The 17,647-nt window shown below is 39.7% G+C and overlaps 2 protein-coding genes across 2 annotated transcripts; one reads left to right on the top strand and one right to left on the bottom strand.

Annotated features, from left to right (window-relative positions):
- Positions 1 to 1,314: 1,314 nt before the first annotated feature.
- Positions 1,315 to 12,201, top strand: dffb (DNA fragmentation factor, beta polypeptide (caspase-activated DNase)). Its single transcript, XM_034696200.1, has 7 exons — positions 1,315 to 1,484; positions 4,856 to 4,982; positions 5,066 to 5,251; positions 7,783 to 7,862; positions 7,940 to 8,113; positions 8,197 to 8,297; positions 11,155 to 12,201. Exons 1-7 carry the CDS (start codon positions 1,362 to 1,364, stop codon positions 11,402 to 11,404), a joined length of 1,041 nt encoding a protein of 346 aa, XP_034552091.1. The 5' UTR covers positions 1,315 to 1,361; the 3' UTR covers positions 11,405 to 12,201.
- Positions 11,553 to 17,647, bottom strand: c11h1orf174 (chromosome 11 C1orf174 homolog). Its single transcript, XM_034696201.1, has 4 exons — positions 17,509 to 17,647; positions 14,799 to 14,873; positions 14,289 to 14,705; positions 11,553 to 13,984 (listed from the first exon to the last, which is right to left on the bottom strand). Exons 1-4 carry the CDS (start codon positions 17,518 to 17,520, stop codon positions 13,841 to 13,843), a joined length of 648 nt encoding a protein of 215 aa, XP_034552092.1. The 5' UTR covers positions 17,521 to 17,647; the 3' UTR covers positions 11,553 to 13,840.

Consider the following 17,647-nt stretch of genomic DNA (forward strand, 5'->3'; position numbering starts at 1 on the left):
TTGACTGCACTCATGCTTTGTGAAAATACAATGTTGCAGATATTTTAAAAAGTACTTTGAATACTTCAGTATTTTTAAAAGCAGGCTCTGCAATCAGCTTTTTAACATTCGAGGGGTGGACATTGAGGTGGTGCCAACCTATAAATATCTAGGTGTACACCTGGACAATAAGTTGGACTGGTCCCTGAACACAGATGCACTCTACAGGAAAGGGCAGAGCCGCCACTTTTTCTTAAGGAGGCTCAGATCCTGAGACATCTACAGTAAGATGCTGCAGATGTTTTATCAGTCTGTGGTGGCAGGTGTGTTATTCTATGCTGCAGTCTGCTGGGGAAGCAGTATAAAGCACAAGGATGCGAGGCGACAGGACAAACTAGTGAAAAAAGCTGGCAGTGTTGTGGAGCCAGGTTGGACTCACTGGGGTCTGTGGTGGAGAGATGCAAACAGAAGAAGCTAGAGGCCATTCTAGATTACACGATCATCCACTTCACAACTTCTTTATGGACCAGAGAAACAGCAGCAGTGGACGACTCATCTCTCTGCGCTGCAGGACTGAGAGAGACAGAAAATCATTCATCCCTGCAGCCATTAGGCTTCACAACTCTTTAATGGGAGCTGACAGACACCTGAATTACATGTTTTATGTGATTTTTTATCATTTTATCTGCCAGACACAGGAATTTCCCTTCGAGGATGAATAAAGTACATTCTATTATTTCCTATTCTATTCTATTCTATTCTTTGGGGCGGCAGTAGCTCAGTCCATAGGGACTTGGCTTGGGAACTGAAAGATTGCCGGTTCGAGTCCCAGTATGGACGAAGTTTGGCAAGTTGAATGGTGGCTGGAGAGGTGCTGGTTCACTCCCGAGGTGCCCTTGAGCAAGGCACTGAACCCCCAACTGCTCGGGGTGCGCTGATTGAAGGCAGTATCCTCACTCTGACATCTCTCCCTAAGCATGTTCACTGCATGTGTGTGCATTTGTATGTATATACCAAAAAAAACAAAACTGTATGTGTAGCATGTCCAAAACAGCATGAGTGAAAAAATTGAATTTCCCCCCTGGGGATCAATAAAGTACCTTTCTTCTATTCTATTCAGTACTTTAACTGAAGTAATAATCTGACAGAGCAACATTCACTTGTATTGGAGTAATGTTTGACCAGGAGTATCTATACTTTGACTTCAGTATGTGTACTTTGTTTAACACTGTATATAAATACAGTTTGACTTGACTTTGTGTTTTTCCTGTTGCAGAGCTGAGCCGCTAGGGGGCAGCATCACACCACAGCTGCGTGACGTCAGTCAGAAGAAGAAGAAGACGGAAGCGGTAGTTATAAAACCATAGACTGAAACCAGTGAAATGTTTGGACTCTTCGGGAAACACAAACCTGTGAAAATAAGGTCTTTAAATGAAACTACAAAGTTCGGGGTTGCAGCCAAAGACCTGAAGGAGCTTCTTAAGAAAGGCTGCAAGTTGTTCCAGGTGAGCCGGACTCATTTCATCAGTTTGTACTGACCTTTCTTTAGAGAACATATGGTATAACACAGACAATCTCTCTCCTTAAGAAGGAACATACCACTTTAACATGACGTGTTGTAGTGGCTCTGAACATACTGTGAGTTTGTTAACACGTAACTGGAGCTGTTTGATTCAATGTTATCTGATAGTGACCGGGGCGGCGGTGCAGGAAGTTCCTCTCACATGATGTCCAGACAGAGTAATCCACATGAGAACCTCTAATCATTAGAGTCTAATGTGTCCCTGACATGGTCTTTAACATGTAGGATAAGATGAAAGCTCATATCATACCGAGATAAACCCAGTGTTACAGCAGCAGACTCTCTCAAGCTGTATCAAAGGAGTACTTTAGAGTTAGTTAGATAAATACAGACATGAAGCTCACATCTATAACCCTGGATAAGTGCCTAATGTGTCATAGATAGCACACAACAGATCTTCATCAGTTAAATAAACTAACTGTTCCAAAACAAAAGGTACACAAGATCAAGTGTAACGGTTCATGTTCATAGACCTTCACACGGTGAATGTTGGTAATACTTGAGAAATGCGTTTTAAGATAAGATATTACTTTATTGATCCCCCGGGGGGGAAATTCAGTTGTTACAGCAACCCAGACATAAGTACAATCAAGAAAGAAGTTTCAATAAGTACAAAATAAGATAAAAAAAAGAAGTACAAAATAAAAATAAAAAATAAAACAAAATAACATAAAATAAAAAAAATAATATAAAATAAAATAAAAATAAGTAAAATAAAATAGATAAATAAAGCTAGAATACAATTTAGATATATACAATGTTACAAATGGAATTTAAATTAAATAGCAGTAATTACAGGCAGTATTAAACAATGTTTCAGTAGTGACAGGTTGACATGGTGTGATTATGGTTGGTAATGACAAATTAAGTAATAAATAGAAGAATATTTGTATGTAATATGACCATGGGTTGTACTTAGAATAGTAATGTAATTTAACAAAATATAATATAGCAAGATAATTATATAATACAGTATATTATACATTATAATGCCAGCAGCAGTCAATAGAGAGTTCAGGATGGGATGATGGAGTGTGACAGACAGAGCAGGGATGTTATGGATCTGTTCATGGTCATGGGTCAGTGGTCAGCAGTGGTCAGCATGGTGCAGTCTGTGGCCTCCATTACTGTTCAACAGTCTGATGGCAGTGGGCACAAAGGAGCGCCTGAAGCGTTCAGTCTTGCACCGTGGTGGAATGATGCGCTGACTGAACGAGCTCCCCATCAGCCACAGCTCATCATGGAGAGGGTGAGAGGGGTTGTCCAGGATGGCACGCAGTTTGTCCATCAACCTCCTCTCAGCCACTGACTCCAGACTGTCCAGTTCTAGGCCAACCACAGAGCGGGTTTGAGAAGCTTTGTTCATTTAACCACGAGAAAGAAAATCAACACAAATATGCATTCCTTTAAGTTTAGTGTAAACATCATATATTAGTTTCAAGTTTGATTATTGTGTCATGCAATCATATGCCCAGCCCGCGTGGGCTTACAAGACACCATGAATACGCACAGTCCAGGGTCAGAGCGCACACACGATCATTCATTGTAAGGAAACTGAGGGGGGAAATGATAACAGAATCAGGGTTCCCACGCATCCTGGAAAACCTGGAAAACAGTTGACCAGTTTTCCAGTACTGGAAAACACCTGGAAAATGGGAGACAAAGTAAAAAGTCCTGGGAAATCACAGATTGTCCTTGAAAATTATTCTAACATGACTGCGTGCGACCTGACAAGGTTAAAAAAAACAAAACAATTTATGCTCTGATCCTCTGATTATTGTTATTTATTAATTTCAATAAGAAAGCTTCCAGAGTCCTTTGCTGGCTCTTTTGTTTTTTACTTAGCCAATTTTATATTTTTGAGAAAAGAGAAAGCTGAGATGAGAGTTGCCCATCATTGTTACTTGGTTGCACTAATAAAGTGCTTTTCATCTGTGGTTGCATTATTCTATAATCAATTTGCAATAAGCATGCAAGAGATGATTTCATATATAACCATACACTACACATCTTTTAATGTAGACTTCCACTGAGAGGAACATATTAGACTATTTAGGAACTAAATTAGGAACTACATTTAGACTGTCATACCAGCTTGATCATCACTGAAAAAGTCCTTGAAATGTCCTGGAAAATGATCTCTGGTAAAGAGTGGGATCCCTGAGAATAAAATAAATCATACAAATAAAAAAGCACTACTTAAAAAGGACCGTCTTGTCTTCTTTTCCCGGCTTTTGATACAAAATTAGAAAGTTTAAACACATCAAAATTAAACAACTAATTTAGTTTTTGTACATTAGTCCACCACAATATTTCAGGCTTTTTACAGGCAATTTCTTGAAACAATAACTCTGAGGTCATCATAGTTTGTACAGTATAAAATAAATCACACATCTCACAGAGTCTGTTTTCTTCTGGGATATTTTTGAATGGACCAACCTCAATGGCCAGAGGAAGAACACCAGATCTGAACTGTGCAACCAAAGATCATTGGCTTCTAGATAAACCAGACTTTACATATAAGTCTGGGATGAAACTATGCTTGATCTGCACACATGCCTTTTAGTTTTGGTTTGGACAGAACATTTTCAAACCATTTTACTTTCTGTTTCAACATGAGCTTATCTTTCACAGAGTTAACATCACAGCACAGATCATTCCTGTAGATATACAACATGTCCACCTCCTCAAGAGTCAAGTGCAGCTCTTTCATCCATGGAGAGTTATGTATTTTGCTCCAAATAAATACTTTCTTGTTTATTCTGTCATCTGACATTTTTATTAGCTGATTTCACAATCAGATCATTTCACATTTTGGCTGTACAGACTCTGGTACCCAGCCCAAATCTCCCTGAACTGCTGGGATTGGAGCAAATCTATGAACCCCCAGAAAACACCTAAAGGCTCTATTTTGTATAACATCTACATTTTTTGAGTCTTTTAAACCCCACACCCCTGCAGCAGAGTTCAAGACTGGAGACACACATGCATCATAAAGTTTAGTGTAGGCAGAGTGTCCAAGTTCATTACGTACATTTTATTGAGGACAAAGCCCTTTCAGCAGAATCAACCAGGCTCCCAATTCCAACATTATAGGTCATAAAGTCATCGAGAAAGAAACCCAGATATTTATATTCCCCGACATATTCTAAATCAACTGAACCAAAACAAATCATGTGTGTACTTCTTCTTATACCTTCTTTCTAAAGTGCATAACTTGTGTTTTGTTCAGATTTAATTTCAGTTCAGATTTAGTATTGTTATGATTTTTCTGTTTGTTTGTTTTACCTGCAGTTGCCCCTTCCTGGAGCACATGCTTGTTTGTATGTTGACGGGACAAAAGTGACAGATGAATTCTTCCCGACTCTGCCGGACAACACCGAGCTCGTTCTTCTCTCCAAACATCAGACATGGAGTGGAGGTAGGTGAATCAACACAACACCAAATATGAAATACTCTCGACTGATTTTCTAGCTCTCATTACTTCTTCACTTGTTGTTTCAGTCGTGTGTGACATCAGTCAGTTACTGAACACAGACCAGTATGCTGACGGCATCATCAAAGCAGCGAAAGGACTCCTCTCTGATCAGGAGTCTCCCAAAAGACGTAAAATCCTGAGTGACCTGCTGCAGAACCTGGAGGACCGGTCTGAGCTGGAGGACAGAGAGGAGGATGAGGACTGGTTCAAAGGTACAACAGAGACTCTGGATATTTGCGTTTGAGTTGACTGGAGAAGAAAGTAAACTCTTCATAAACTGATGACAATATTTTTCAATAAGCATCTGAACCACACAAATTATGACTGAAAAAAGGAACACACAAACACTATTGGATGCCCCAGGATTTGTTAGAGACTATAGTGTATTTAGGCGGTTCATAGTCTGGACATTTGTGGATTTGAAAGCCGACACTGATGACTTTAAAATGTTTGCATCTTCATGATTTTTCATTAGGCAAGGCAAGGCAAGGCAAGGCAAGGCAAGGCAAGGCAAGGCAAGGCAAGGCAAGGCAAGGCAAGGCAAGGCAAGGCAAGGCAAGGCAAGGCAAGGCAAGGCAAGGCAAGGCAAGGCAAGGCAGCTTTATTTGTATAGCACATTTCATACACGAGGGCAACTCAATGTGCTTTACATTAAAACATTAAGACATGGAGACATTCAGACAGGCATAAAAGAACACAATTAAAATGACAAATATGATAAAACAGAAAAGAAAAGGAAAATTAGAAATATATTAAAAATTACATTAAAATTCTAATTTAAAGTGAGTTAAAATAATCTAAGATAGGAAGGCAGAGGTAAATAAAAAAGTCTTAATCTTTGATTTAAAGAGGTGAGAGTTGGAGCAGACCTGCAGCTTTCAGGGAGTGTGTTCCAGATATGTGGTGCATAATGACTAAACACTGCTTCACCATGTTTCGTTCTGACTCTTGGGACTGAAAGCAGACCAGTACCTGATGACCTCAGAGGTCGAGGTGGTTCATAAAGTAGCAGCAGATCAGCAATGTATTTTGGGCCTAAACCATTCAGTACTTTATAAACCATCAGCAGGATTTTAAAGTCTATTCTCTGACAGACAGGAAGCCAGTGTAGAGATCTAAGAACTGGAGTGATGTGGTCTACTGTTCTGGTCCTTGTTAGGACTCGAGCAGCAGCATTCTGTATGAGCTGCAGCCGTCTGATGGACTTTTTAGGGAGTCCTGTAAAGACCCCGTTACAGTAGTCTAGTCTGCTAAAGATAAATGCATGGAGGAGTTTTTCTGCATCCTGCTGAGACATAAGTTCTTTAATCCTTGATATATTCTTAAAGTGATAGTAGGCGGACTTTGTAATTGTCTTGATGTGTCTGCTGAAATTAAGGTCTGAGTCTAAGACTACACCAAGGTTTCTGGCTTGGTTTGAACATTTCATCATTGCAGATTGGAGCTGAGCAGTAACCTTTAACCTTTCTTCCTCCAAAAACAATCATTTCAGTTTTTTCTTTGTTTAACTGAAGAAAGTTCTGTCTCGTCCAGTCATTGATTTGTTCAATGCATTTACTCAGTGTTTGTATGGGACTATAATCCCCTGGTGATATGGTGATGTAAATGTGTGTGTCATCTGCATAGCTATGGTATTTTATTTGGTTGTTTCTTATTATCTGACCTAAGGGGAGCATGTAGATGTTGGATAGCAGAGGCCCCAGAATGGATCCCTGAGGTACTCCACATACGATTTTCATCCGCTCAGATGTGTATTTACCTATAGACACAAAATAGTCCCGGTCATTTAAATAGGACTTAAGCCAATTTAGTACTGCACCAGAGAGTCCCACCCAGTTTTCAAGTCTGTCCAGTAGTATCTTGTGGTCAACTGTGTCAAAAGCTGCACTTCACACTTCACTAGTTTTTAGTTTTTATTTATCACTTTTGGGTTTTTTTTTATGATGTTTTTAATGATGAATGTTTTTTTTTATCTGTAAGGTGATCTGAAAGGTGCCCAAAATAAAATGTAGTATTATTATTATTATTATTATTATTATTATTATTATTATTATTATTATTAAGATCAAGTGATACCAAAACTGAAATTTTGCCATTGTCTGTGTTTAAATGAATATCATTGAGGACCTTGACTAGAGCGGTCTCTGTGCTGTGATGTGATCAGAATCCTGATTGGAAGACATCAAAACAGTCATTTATCATTAGATAATTGTTCAATTGTTGAAAAACAGCTTTTTCAATAATGTTACTTAATAAAGGGAGGTTTGATATCGGCCTATAGTTGTTCATTTCTGATGTATCTAAGTTGTTCATCTTCAGGAGGGGTTTAATTACTGCTGTTTTCATGGCCTGGGGGAAGACACACTAGAACATCCTGCACGAAAATCTGTCATCGACAAAGTCTATACATCACAATTTGGAGACCAGTCTACTTTGAATACATCACAATACGTTTAGACACAGGGCATAAAAGAAAATATTTAATTTTTCTTGTATAATTTTTTTTATTCATATTTAACATTATAAACATGAACAGCAAAAACAAACAAACAATAAAAAAAACAGGGGACAATTAAATGAACAGTAACGCAAAACAAAAAACAAACAAAAACCAGATCAACAAACAGAACAACGAAAAAAAGGACTTGTACAGACATGAACTGACTCCTCACAATCAGTATGACACCTTACAGTTGATATGACTACACATGTACCCCTGAGGTTGATGAAGTTTTCATTCCAGGTGTTGAGACTCGATTCAAGACAAAGTCTGCCTACATGAAGAACAACTGTGAAAGCAGGATACGAAGCTACTTTAAAGAAGTAAAGCCTTTTCCTACACTTGAATCCTTTATCAGGAGTGATCACTTTGATCTAGTATCTGTTATTCCTGTTCTTAGGTGGGTAATGCGACTAAAAGCATCCAGAAGGCCAAAGTCAGGGCTGAATTTCAGAAAGCAGCCGACTGCCTGGTGGAAATGTTGAAGAAGGCCAAATACAACGGCTGCTACTTTGACAGGACGGAAAAGGAGCCACGTCGCCTGTGCACGCAGGAGGGCTGGTTTACCTGCCAGGTATTATGGGTGAAGATTCATGTGTACGAGCTGAATGTACAAGAAAAGCATGGTTATCATCGTCTCCCCTGTTGCCTCCTCAGGGGTCATATGACCAGGAAGTGTGCCGGTCTCTCCACTCCATCAACCCATACGGCAGCCGGGAGAGCAGGATCATCTTCAGCACATGGAATCTGGACCACAGGTTTGATACTAATGCAGACTAAAACATCGCTAACATATTTCGTGGTCATAGAGTTAAGCCACTAAAAACACACTTTGGCCTTAACTAAAATTTGGGTGTGAGATTCTAGAGGGGAACTTCTGGCGTCCGATGCCTGTTTCCCAAATCCACGGCTCCACATGAACAGAGAAAAAAACCCGGACAAGCAAGATGTCAAAATCCAGAGCGAGCATCCATCTTTCACCCTGTTGTTCTAGCCTGACCCTCATCTGCACACCATGACAGTTTACACACACAAGTTGAATGATTAGATAAGTTTCACATGAAGGTCACATTTCACTTCATGTAATGACTTTATAAAGCTCCTTCTGTGGTGGCCCTGAAGAGCAAAACACAACAACAAATCACAACACACAACAACATTAACTTCTGACTGAAAAGGAAGGTATACACTGTGGCTGGATCACTGCTGATTGGACGAACACTGAAGTAGTGGTGGGCGATAGGACCTAAGATTTATATCACGGTATTTTTCCTTCATATCATGATAACGGTATTATATCAGGGTTTTCCAACATGAAACGGGGTCGTCTTTTCAAAACAGGATTCTGGCTCTGTTTGTTCTCTGTTGTAAGTGTACACAGTTTAATTGTGTTCTTTTATGCCTGTCTGAATGTCTCCAATGCTTTTAATGTTTTAATGTAAAGCACATTGAGTTGCCCTCATGTATGAAATGTGCTATACAAATGAAGTTGCCTTGCCTTGTACACATCCTAGCAGGTGGAAGAAGTCTACTAATGTGTTAGGAAAAGGTTTGGCCACATTGTGCTTTTGGAAGAGTTGCTATACTTTATTCATTTATTCATTTAATCTTTCAAGTCAAGTAGAACCAGGCAAAGACAGACTTAACAAATTGAGTAATAAAACTATGGTGTATAATCATTAAAGGTAGAGTAATTAAATTCACCCCTTTTTAAAGTAGTTCCAAAATGACCCCTGTATTTACCAGATACAAAGCATTAATGCATCACTAATTAAATGTTATAGCTTAACTGAAGAATACTATGATATCTTTATTTATTATGTTGCTTCAAAATGTTTATTTTGATGCCACTACTTCTGTTAAAGAATGTTCAGTACCTTTATCTAATATGAAATATATCTTCAAGGACTTGCCTTTGCCTATTTACCTGTTAGCCTTATTAATTAGGTTGTATCACACATTAGGCTTTGAGGTTTGACCATAGACACTTACCTATAGCGATGTGCAGCCTGTGTCCAAAACAGGGTAGCCTGTTGAGCTGCAGTGTTACAACGCTTTACCGCTGTAATTAAGGTATTGCAAAATCTATTTTGTGGCAACATATTATACCGGTGACGGTGATGATACCGGTGTACCGCACACCCCTACACTTAACCTAATGTCATTGTATTGATATATTTACTGATGTGTTTTTCCTTTTAACTGTCATGTTCTCTTATTTGTTGTTGTGTTTTGCACTTCAGGGCCACCGTACACGTGCAGCTAAAAGCTCACTTGAGCTTAACTTTATACCACACACGATTAGTTTTCCAGTACGTATCATACACCTTACAAAACGACTAAAATGAAGGTGACCTAGAGTGTAAGGCATTAAAGTGTCAGTGTTTGACTGATCTGACACCTCAGTCCTGATCCTGAAGCTCTGAGATAGATCAGGTTGAGGATTCATGCACTAACTGAATAAATCAAACGTATTCAATTCAGAAAGAAATAAAACAATAATACAGAAACCAAATACAATTCACATAAAAAGTAGTAATAAGGCCAACAACAAAAATGAAAAGAAAACAATACTAAACAAAAAATAATAATAAAAAAACAAAACAATAATCATTTCTCACAGGGAAAGCACCGGGCTCAGTGCACCGCGACCACTCACACACTCCCATCCCACTGATAAACATGTCAGAGTTAGTTATTCCATATTGTATTGTATCCATGAAGCGCCCCCATATGTCCAAAAACATCGCCTGTCTGTTATTAAGCTTTAAATGAGTTGTTCATATGTAGCTATTTTAGACATTTCTCCCAACCATTCATTAAAAGAGATGTTACTTTTAGTTTTCCAGTGTCTGAACACAATCCTACATCCTGTGGTAAGAGCCAATCTACACCACAGAGTCTGGCAGTGTGATAGTCTAACCCCCTGTTATTATACTTAAAATGCAAAGCGTAGGGCTCCACAGTAACTTGCTTCTCAGTACTTGATTGAGAAATGCTACTACATTTTTCCATAAGCTCCAAGTCATTTTGCATTCATAAAGCATGTGTATAAATGTGCCTCTGCTCCTATCACATCTCCAGCAAATGTCAGAACCCTGTAGCTTCAGTCTTGCCATCTTACAGGGAGTCCAGTACCCTCTATGAATGACCTTTTATATGTAATTAACTGAGCCTGAACTTCCCTTGACGTCCTACACCAGGACCCAACAGTTTCCCTCCATACCTCATTATTAATCTCCACCTAAATGTCCTCCTCCCAAGCCCTCTTGATTCCACTGAGTCTTGGTGGATTGGACCGGCTTTGTTAAGAGCAGGATGGTGGAGTGCCTGTGATTACTCTCTAAACATCAAACCGCTTAATCTACCCACAGAAGTAAATCAATAACTGTCCTGCTAGTGTTGACTTTGAAATGACTTTATTGATTGAAATAAACTGTGTGTTTAACTCACAAGGCTGCATCTGTAGTTATGGCTAACTCTGCAGTCTCCTTAAGATAAGCTAACTCTGTTCTTACTCACATGAAGCTGAACATTTCCTCTGATGGTGAAGGGAACTGCAGAGTCTGTGACATTTTGTATGAGTCCTTTCTAACCCATGTTCCTCTGGTCAAGGATTGAAAAGAAGAGGACGATCATTCCCGCTCTGCTGGATGTTCTCCAGAATCACAAGAGCACGGACGTCAACTTGGACTACTTCTACAGCCTGCTGTTCACCAGGGAAAACCTGAAACTGGTTCACATCGTGTGCCACAAGAAAGAAACTCACAACCTGCTGTGTGACACAAAGAAGATTTATAAACGAGTCAGAAACACAGAGAAGGAAGAAACGAAACCTAAAGGGAGGAAGAGGCGCCTGGTGTGAAGGTTTGATGAACAATATGTACCAGACTGATTGAATCTGTGAATGATCTCAGGTCTCCTGTAGTAAGCTCAAGTACAATCACATTTTATTACCACCCTGAAATCAGTGAAGCTTTCATGTAACGGGCAATAACAGCAGGACACCAAGCTGAAATCATGAAAAACATTTATTTTCCTCTGTTGGCACAACGATGTAAACTGCATGAGCTGATTACACAATGACTGCGTTATATATGAGGCACAACATTGCATAGGCGAATATGAAAAGCATTTTGCATAAATAAGGCAGTAAAAATATACAAAACATTTGATTGGGTGGTTAGAACAATCTGTTATATACAAAATACCAAAACTGTGAACAGTACTAGTGCAATCACTTTGACCTCCAAGGCTGAGCTCCAGCCAGCTTTAGTTTCTTACACACTGAAGACGTCTCTGTTTTTAGCCCATGATTTTTGATACATGTTTCTGTATGTTTGTAATGTTTACAAGTATGAAACAAATGGAAGGATCATCAGGGGAAATGATTAGCTGCATTGATTTGTATGTAAATATACAAATGTGTTGAGTTCTAACCAGCTGCCATTGAAACAAGTTTGATTCATTCGTCTGACCTGCTGAATTACTGCTGTAGGAAGGTCTCATTACAGGACTGCTCCACCCTCCTTCCTCACGCTGTCTGAAACCAGGACATTAAATCTCTCACTATACTTTAATCTATATTTAATGTTTGCATCTCTCATTTGAATGTTCTTTTAGACATGTGAAAAAATAAACTTTTAAAGTCTCTTATTTTGATCCTGCTCTATTTGGCATCCCTCAAGGCTGATCACACCCTGCACTCGAATAATGAAGCGTCATGTGTTGTGGACGGACTTCGTTTCAATAAAGTGCTTTGCAAACACACCCTCTAGATAAGCCCAAAGGTAAGTGAACCAGGGGGACGCTGTGGGCAGAATTAAACCACAGATATTAAATCATTACGACACATGCTCCTCATTGGTGTCTGTTTCAGTCCCATTACTGCAGCTGTGTTGAATAATGTCAAACAGCTGTTCAGAATGATGACATGTACAGCCTGATTTATACTTCTGCGTCAAATCGAGCACACCTCCTCCAAAATGTAACTACGCGTAGAATTGACACGGACCACAAGCCCTGTGATTGGTCCTCTCGGAGGCATTGTGTTTCCTGCATTTACAGCACTTCAGGGATCCTCGCTCATCGGCCGTGTATTTCATCTCCTCCTCTCTATTCTTCATGTAATCATGTCTGTATGATAAACAGCAACATGTATCAGCTGTAGATTAACAGAACACGCTCTGAATCTTTGTGGAAAAGGAAACAGAGATCATTGTGGGACCAGAAGCAGGCGACCGGACTATCAGATACCTATTTCGACATATGTGAACCGGGTTGTATTTCCACTGGATGAACTCGCCAACCAACACAGCACCCGTTTGTTTTTCTGCCCGCTCGAGTCTGTGGAAGAGGTATGTCATGACGTCAGATTTACATGACCGCTTTTCCCAGCAATGCTAACACGAACTTTCCCTCACAACAACAACAATGATGGAGGACAGAGGCAGCTTGTCTCCTCGGCGGACCACTGCTTTGCTTTGAATCCATTAGTCTCTTATGTTTTACTGCAGGACGATGGAGGAAACACGATTGGTTTGTGTTTTTGATCACGGCGACCCCGCCCCTCGCACCTGACGTAAGCGGTTTGCAGTTCTAGACCAACAAAGAGTTGGAGCCGCTCTGGAACCGGTTTTCCTGTCCAGGAGCCGGTTCACTCACAGTACAAACACGAAAAAACGGTTCTCAATTGAGCGCCTGCTCTGAACCCGCCCTGAAACTACCTCGCTCGAAAAGGAGTAAGAGAGACCACACTGCCCTCAAGCGGTTCGGTGGAGAATTGCTAAACGTCACGGACACATCAACGCCAACATGGTGCTCATGTCCGCTTTGACCACTGCTGCGTAGGGGAGATGCAGAAGTATAAATCAGGCTTTACAGGGTGGACACAACACAGGATTTTTGGTATTCAGGGAGTCCTCCTCAAACTGCTAACAGACATGCTGTTAATACTTGTGGTGAACTTAAGAGCTTCCAAGCTTGGGATTTGGAGTGCAACAAAACACACCTCACACATGGTGAGCTACTATAAACTAATGTGGGGTCAATACGCTGTAATAATGTCGCTCTGAAAGTCCACGTTCACTCCCCCCCCCACTGTGCAGTCTGCGACTTCATAAGCAGTGACTGATCAGCGTCACAGTGCAGGGTTTATCCAGACTGTGCTCTGATTTCAGGGCTGGTGGATTTCACCCTCTGAGAAGGTGTTTGAATTTGGCTGACCTCTCCTAGGTTTGAGGGGTTTAATGTCCTTCCACAGACCAGACTTTGAGTCCACTACAGTCAGAGCAGCTCTTTGTCACTGATGGCCCCCTCTGTCTTCTTGCTGTATGCTGCTGAAGTCCACCTCCTCTTCATCACTGTCTTCTAGTGCGTAGTATTGTCTCCTCCTGTTCTTCCTCTGAGCGTGGGCAGAGGACTCTGACGATCTCTGAGGGAAGTCCTGTGGGAGAGATCATAACAATGATTCCAAGTGTTCGAGTATTCAGGCTGCTCTTTCATGTCTCTGCGGGTGCAGGGCTAGAATCAGTATGTTGGAAGGTCTCATAATCACATGTGATAAAACCATGAGAATAATCAAAGTGTAGAACGTGTGCTGGACTTCAGACGGGGTGGGTGCTGCCTCATCTGTGTCATTCTACAACAGCCAACAGACACTGGCCTTCATTTGGTTCAGGGGACTAGAACTGTTTAAAGAAACTGATTCACATGTTTTAATATAAAGGGGATCAGCAGAAACGCCTTACCTGTACAGCATCCAAGTTCCCGAAGAACTGCTCCACAGGAAGAATCTGATTACTGTCGTCATCTGGGAACATGTTCCTGACGGGCTCGTCACAGTCCATGTCCTCAGACTCCTGTTTGTCACAGGTACTGTCCATTCTGCAGTTGTCCGTATCCAGCGCAGTCCTCAGCTCGTTCTCTTTGCCCTCCTGCCCCTCGAGCTCCGGCGAGGCCAGGCATCTCTGGCGGCCTGCAGTCAGCATGCATTCACAGCTGATGAGGGAGAGTCTCTCCTGAGGACTCTCTGCTTTACTGTGACCAAAAACCACTGACGCGCTCTCTGCTGCTGCTGCTGCTGCTGCTGCTGCTGCTGCTGCTGCTGCTGCTGCTGTTGAGTGCGTCTTTGGACTTTTCAGACATTTCCTCCTTGTTGCAGAAGCCTGGAGACAAATGTAAATAGAATAAGTAAATATATGTAATAAATAAACAGGAGCACACGCCGAGCTTCAATGTATCTACACCTGCTCACGTACCTTTCTGCTGGAGCTCTTGTGCTCAGAGTTGTTCTTCCTCTTTCTAGGTTTCAGGCCGCCATCTTGACCGGGCATCTGCAAAACCACGTAATGTCTCTTTAATGACATTTATTACACTTAAATAACAGTCATTGATATCAACAGCTTGAGGATGGTTGATTTGTATTATTGTGCACGTGTTCAGTGTTTGGTGAGAAAATAAATATATTTATCCACTCTCCAGACCTTCAGGGAGGATCAAAACAGAGACCACTGAAGGGGGATTTGACTCGTCTTTTTGGGACGGTAGAGGGATGTAGGAGAGACAATATTCCTACCATCATGCCACCACGCACACGCACACGCACACGCACTGTGTTTGATAGTTTGGCTCATGAGGAGGGGGCTGCTGTTTTCAGCCTGAGCCCTGGTTGTGTTCTGAGTCAGGAAACTTTCCACAACACAAACACGTTTTAAAGAGACGGTTAAATACAGTTTACAGGGATTCATCTTACATGAAGCAGCTTTGAAGTTTTCTTAGAAATAGACTCAGAATGTGGGTGAACTGTAAACAACATGTCAGGAACCAGAAATGATCCACACATGGTCTGTGTCAGTGCAGCAGCAGAGAGGTGGTCTCTGTAAATCACTGTCAGGGTGGAGTGATCTCAGCACTATCACAGCATGAGTGGAAGTGAAGAGCTCATCTGTATTGATCCCTGAACAATAACCTGTACTCTGTACGATACCCTCACCACTTTAACATCCTTGTTTATGTCACCTTCATTCACAGCGCATAGTACATAGATAATCCTAACTATTCTGCTTTATTTCATCTAACTTAACTTAATTGTTATTTTATTCATATTCACATCCGATTGTATTCCTTCTTTCTTTTAATATTTTGACTTTCTTACATACTGTGGATAAGAGAAACTGTAATGACTGAATTTCACCCCCGGGATAGATTAAGTATTTCTGACGTCCAGTTTGATGAAAAGGGGGCAGAAATGGAGCTGGACAAAATCTCTTTTTTTTTCTAATCTTTTTTGAAAATGCTATAGTAATACATGAAAAACACTACAGACATGTGGTGAAACAATCCCATATTGACAACATCTCACTCTATATAGATATTTTTTTCTAATTGAATTATTATTATTTAGATTATTTATTTCTGATTGTATTTTTAGATATACTTTTACAGCCTAATTTTATAAACACATTTATACTAATTATTTCATATATATAACTATGTTTTTCTAATATTATCAATATTGTTTATACATATTTTATTCTAATTTTAGCATTATTTTTTATATTTTTTTCTAATTCCATTATTGGTCTCATACATGTATTTTTTTCCTAATTTATGATTTTTTTTACACACACACACACACACACACACACATATATATATATATACTATTTCATTATCTTTATTTTTTTCTAATTGTATTATTATTTTTCACACATTTATCTTTTCTAATTGTATTATTAATTTTCGTTTATATAATCATATACATATATATATTTTTATTATTGAATATTTTTTAATAATACATTTACAAACACTACAGACATGTGCTCAAGCAATCCCGTATTGACAACATCTCACTTTATATAGATATTTTTCTCTAAATTGAGTTATTATTTAAATTATTTATTTCTTATTGTATTTTAAGATATACCTTTACACCCTAATTTTATAAATACATTTATACTCATTATTTCATATATATAACTATGTTTTTCTAATATTATCACTATTGTTTATACATATATTTCATTCTAATTTTAGCATTATTTTTTATATTTTTTCTAATTTCATTATAAGTTTCATACATGTATATTTTTTTCATACATATTTAATTTTTCTAATTGTATTATTAATTTTCGTTTATATAATCATATACATATATATATATATATTTTTGTGTGTGTGTATTATTTAACATTTTTTAATAATATATTTACAAACACTACAGACATGTGCTCAAGCAATCCCATACTGACACTTCTCTGCAACAAGGACTGCTGTCATCAACAAAGTCCCATGTTTCTGTGTCAGTGTTTTTAGATGACCTCAGAGACAGAGAGGCTTCAAGGTAGAAGTGTTTATATTTCCTGCTTTATACCAAACTACATGAGATGAATGTCTGAGTGGATATTTGAGGCATCAAGTGTAACTTCCCTCGTTGTTTGAGATCAGACATGTTTTCATCCCTCCGAGCCTCTCAAGGTCTCAGGACTGTGAACTCCTCCTGGATCCTCCACACAGACACACCTCTGAACACCTGACAAGAAGCTGGTTCTTCAACATCACGTTACTCATCACTCACACTTGGAGTAAACACTTCGATTTGTTCCTTTAAAAACACCTTTCTGAATGTTCCCTCTCCACACTGAGGGGATATTTAAAGTAAACATCCGATCCTTCAGCTGTCGTTGTTTTCACACTGAAGCTTATCCGACCGAAGCAGCCAACCTAACAAATCCAGGTCACATGATGGCAGAACAGCCACAGACTGTATCAATGATAACAGCACATGTAATGTAAACATGAAGTCACATGTAATGTTAAAGAGGGAGCTAACATCTATCTGGAGCTATCTAACAGTTCATCCAGCTTGATCTATTAGCATCAAGCTACACAAGCTAGCATGGTAGCGACCAGAAGGCTCCAAACATCACATTCAGCTGGTTCAGGAGCTGTTAGCTCAACACTCACCTTTTGGAGCATTAGCCGGTGAATAGTTCGTGTGTCTCAGGTGTGAACGTCTTCTTAGTTACCTTTAATCAGTCAGAGGCTGCGGAGGCTAATGTGACCTGATGACGTCGTCTCCTGTAACCCGATGACGTCGTCTCCT

This window comes from Notolabrus celidotus, chromosome 11 (genome assembly GCF_009762535.1).
Source record: "Notolabrus celidotus isolate fNotCel1 chromosome 11, fNotCel1.pri, whole genome shotgun sequence".
NCBI classification, from domain to species: Eukaryota; Metazoa; Chordata; class Actinopteri; order Labriformes; family Labridae; genus Notolabrus; species Notolabrus celidotus.

What these genes read in the sequence shown, in the direction of transcription:
- dffb (XM_034696200.1), top strand. Translation starts at nt 1,362, where the DNA reads ATGTTTGGACTCTTCGGGAAACACAAACCTGTGAAAATAAGGTCTTTA. An exon ending in ACATCAGACATGGAGTGGAG is followed by an intron (nt 4,983 to 5,065) that starts GTAGGTGAATCA and finishes TTGTTGTTTCAG; the next exon opens with TCGTGTGTGACATCAGTCAG. An exon ending in GGATGAGGACTGGTTCAAAG is followed by an intron (nt 5,252 to 7,782) that starts GTACAACAGAGA and finishes TTTTCATTCCAG; the next exon opens with GTGTTGAGACTCGATTCAAG.
- c11h1orf174 (XM_034696201.1), bottom strand. An exon ending in ACAAGAGCTCCAGCAGAAAG is followed by an intron (nt 14,706 to 14,798) that starts GTACGTGAGCAG and finishes ATTTGTCTCCAG; the next exon opens with GCTTCTGCAACAAGGAGGAA. An exon ending in GGAACTTGGATGCTGTACAG is followed by an intron (nt 13,985 to 14,288) that starts GTAAGGCGTTTC and finishes TCTCTCCCACAG; the next exon opens with GACTTCCCTCAGAGATCGTC.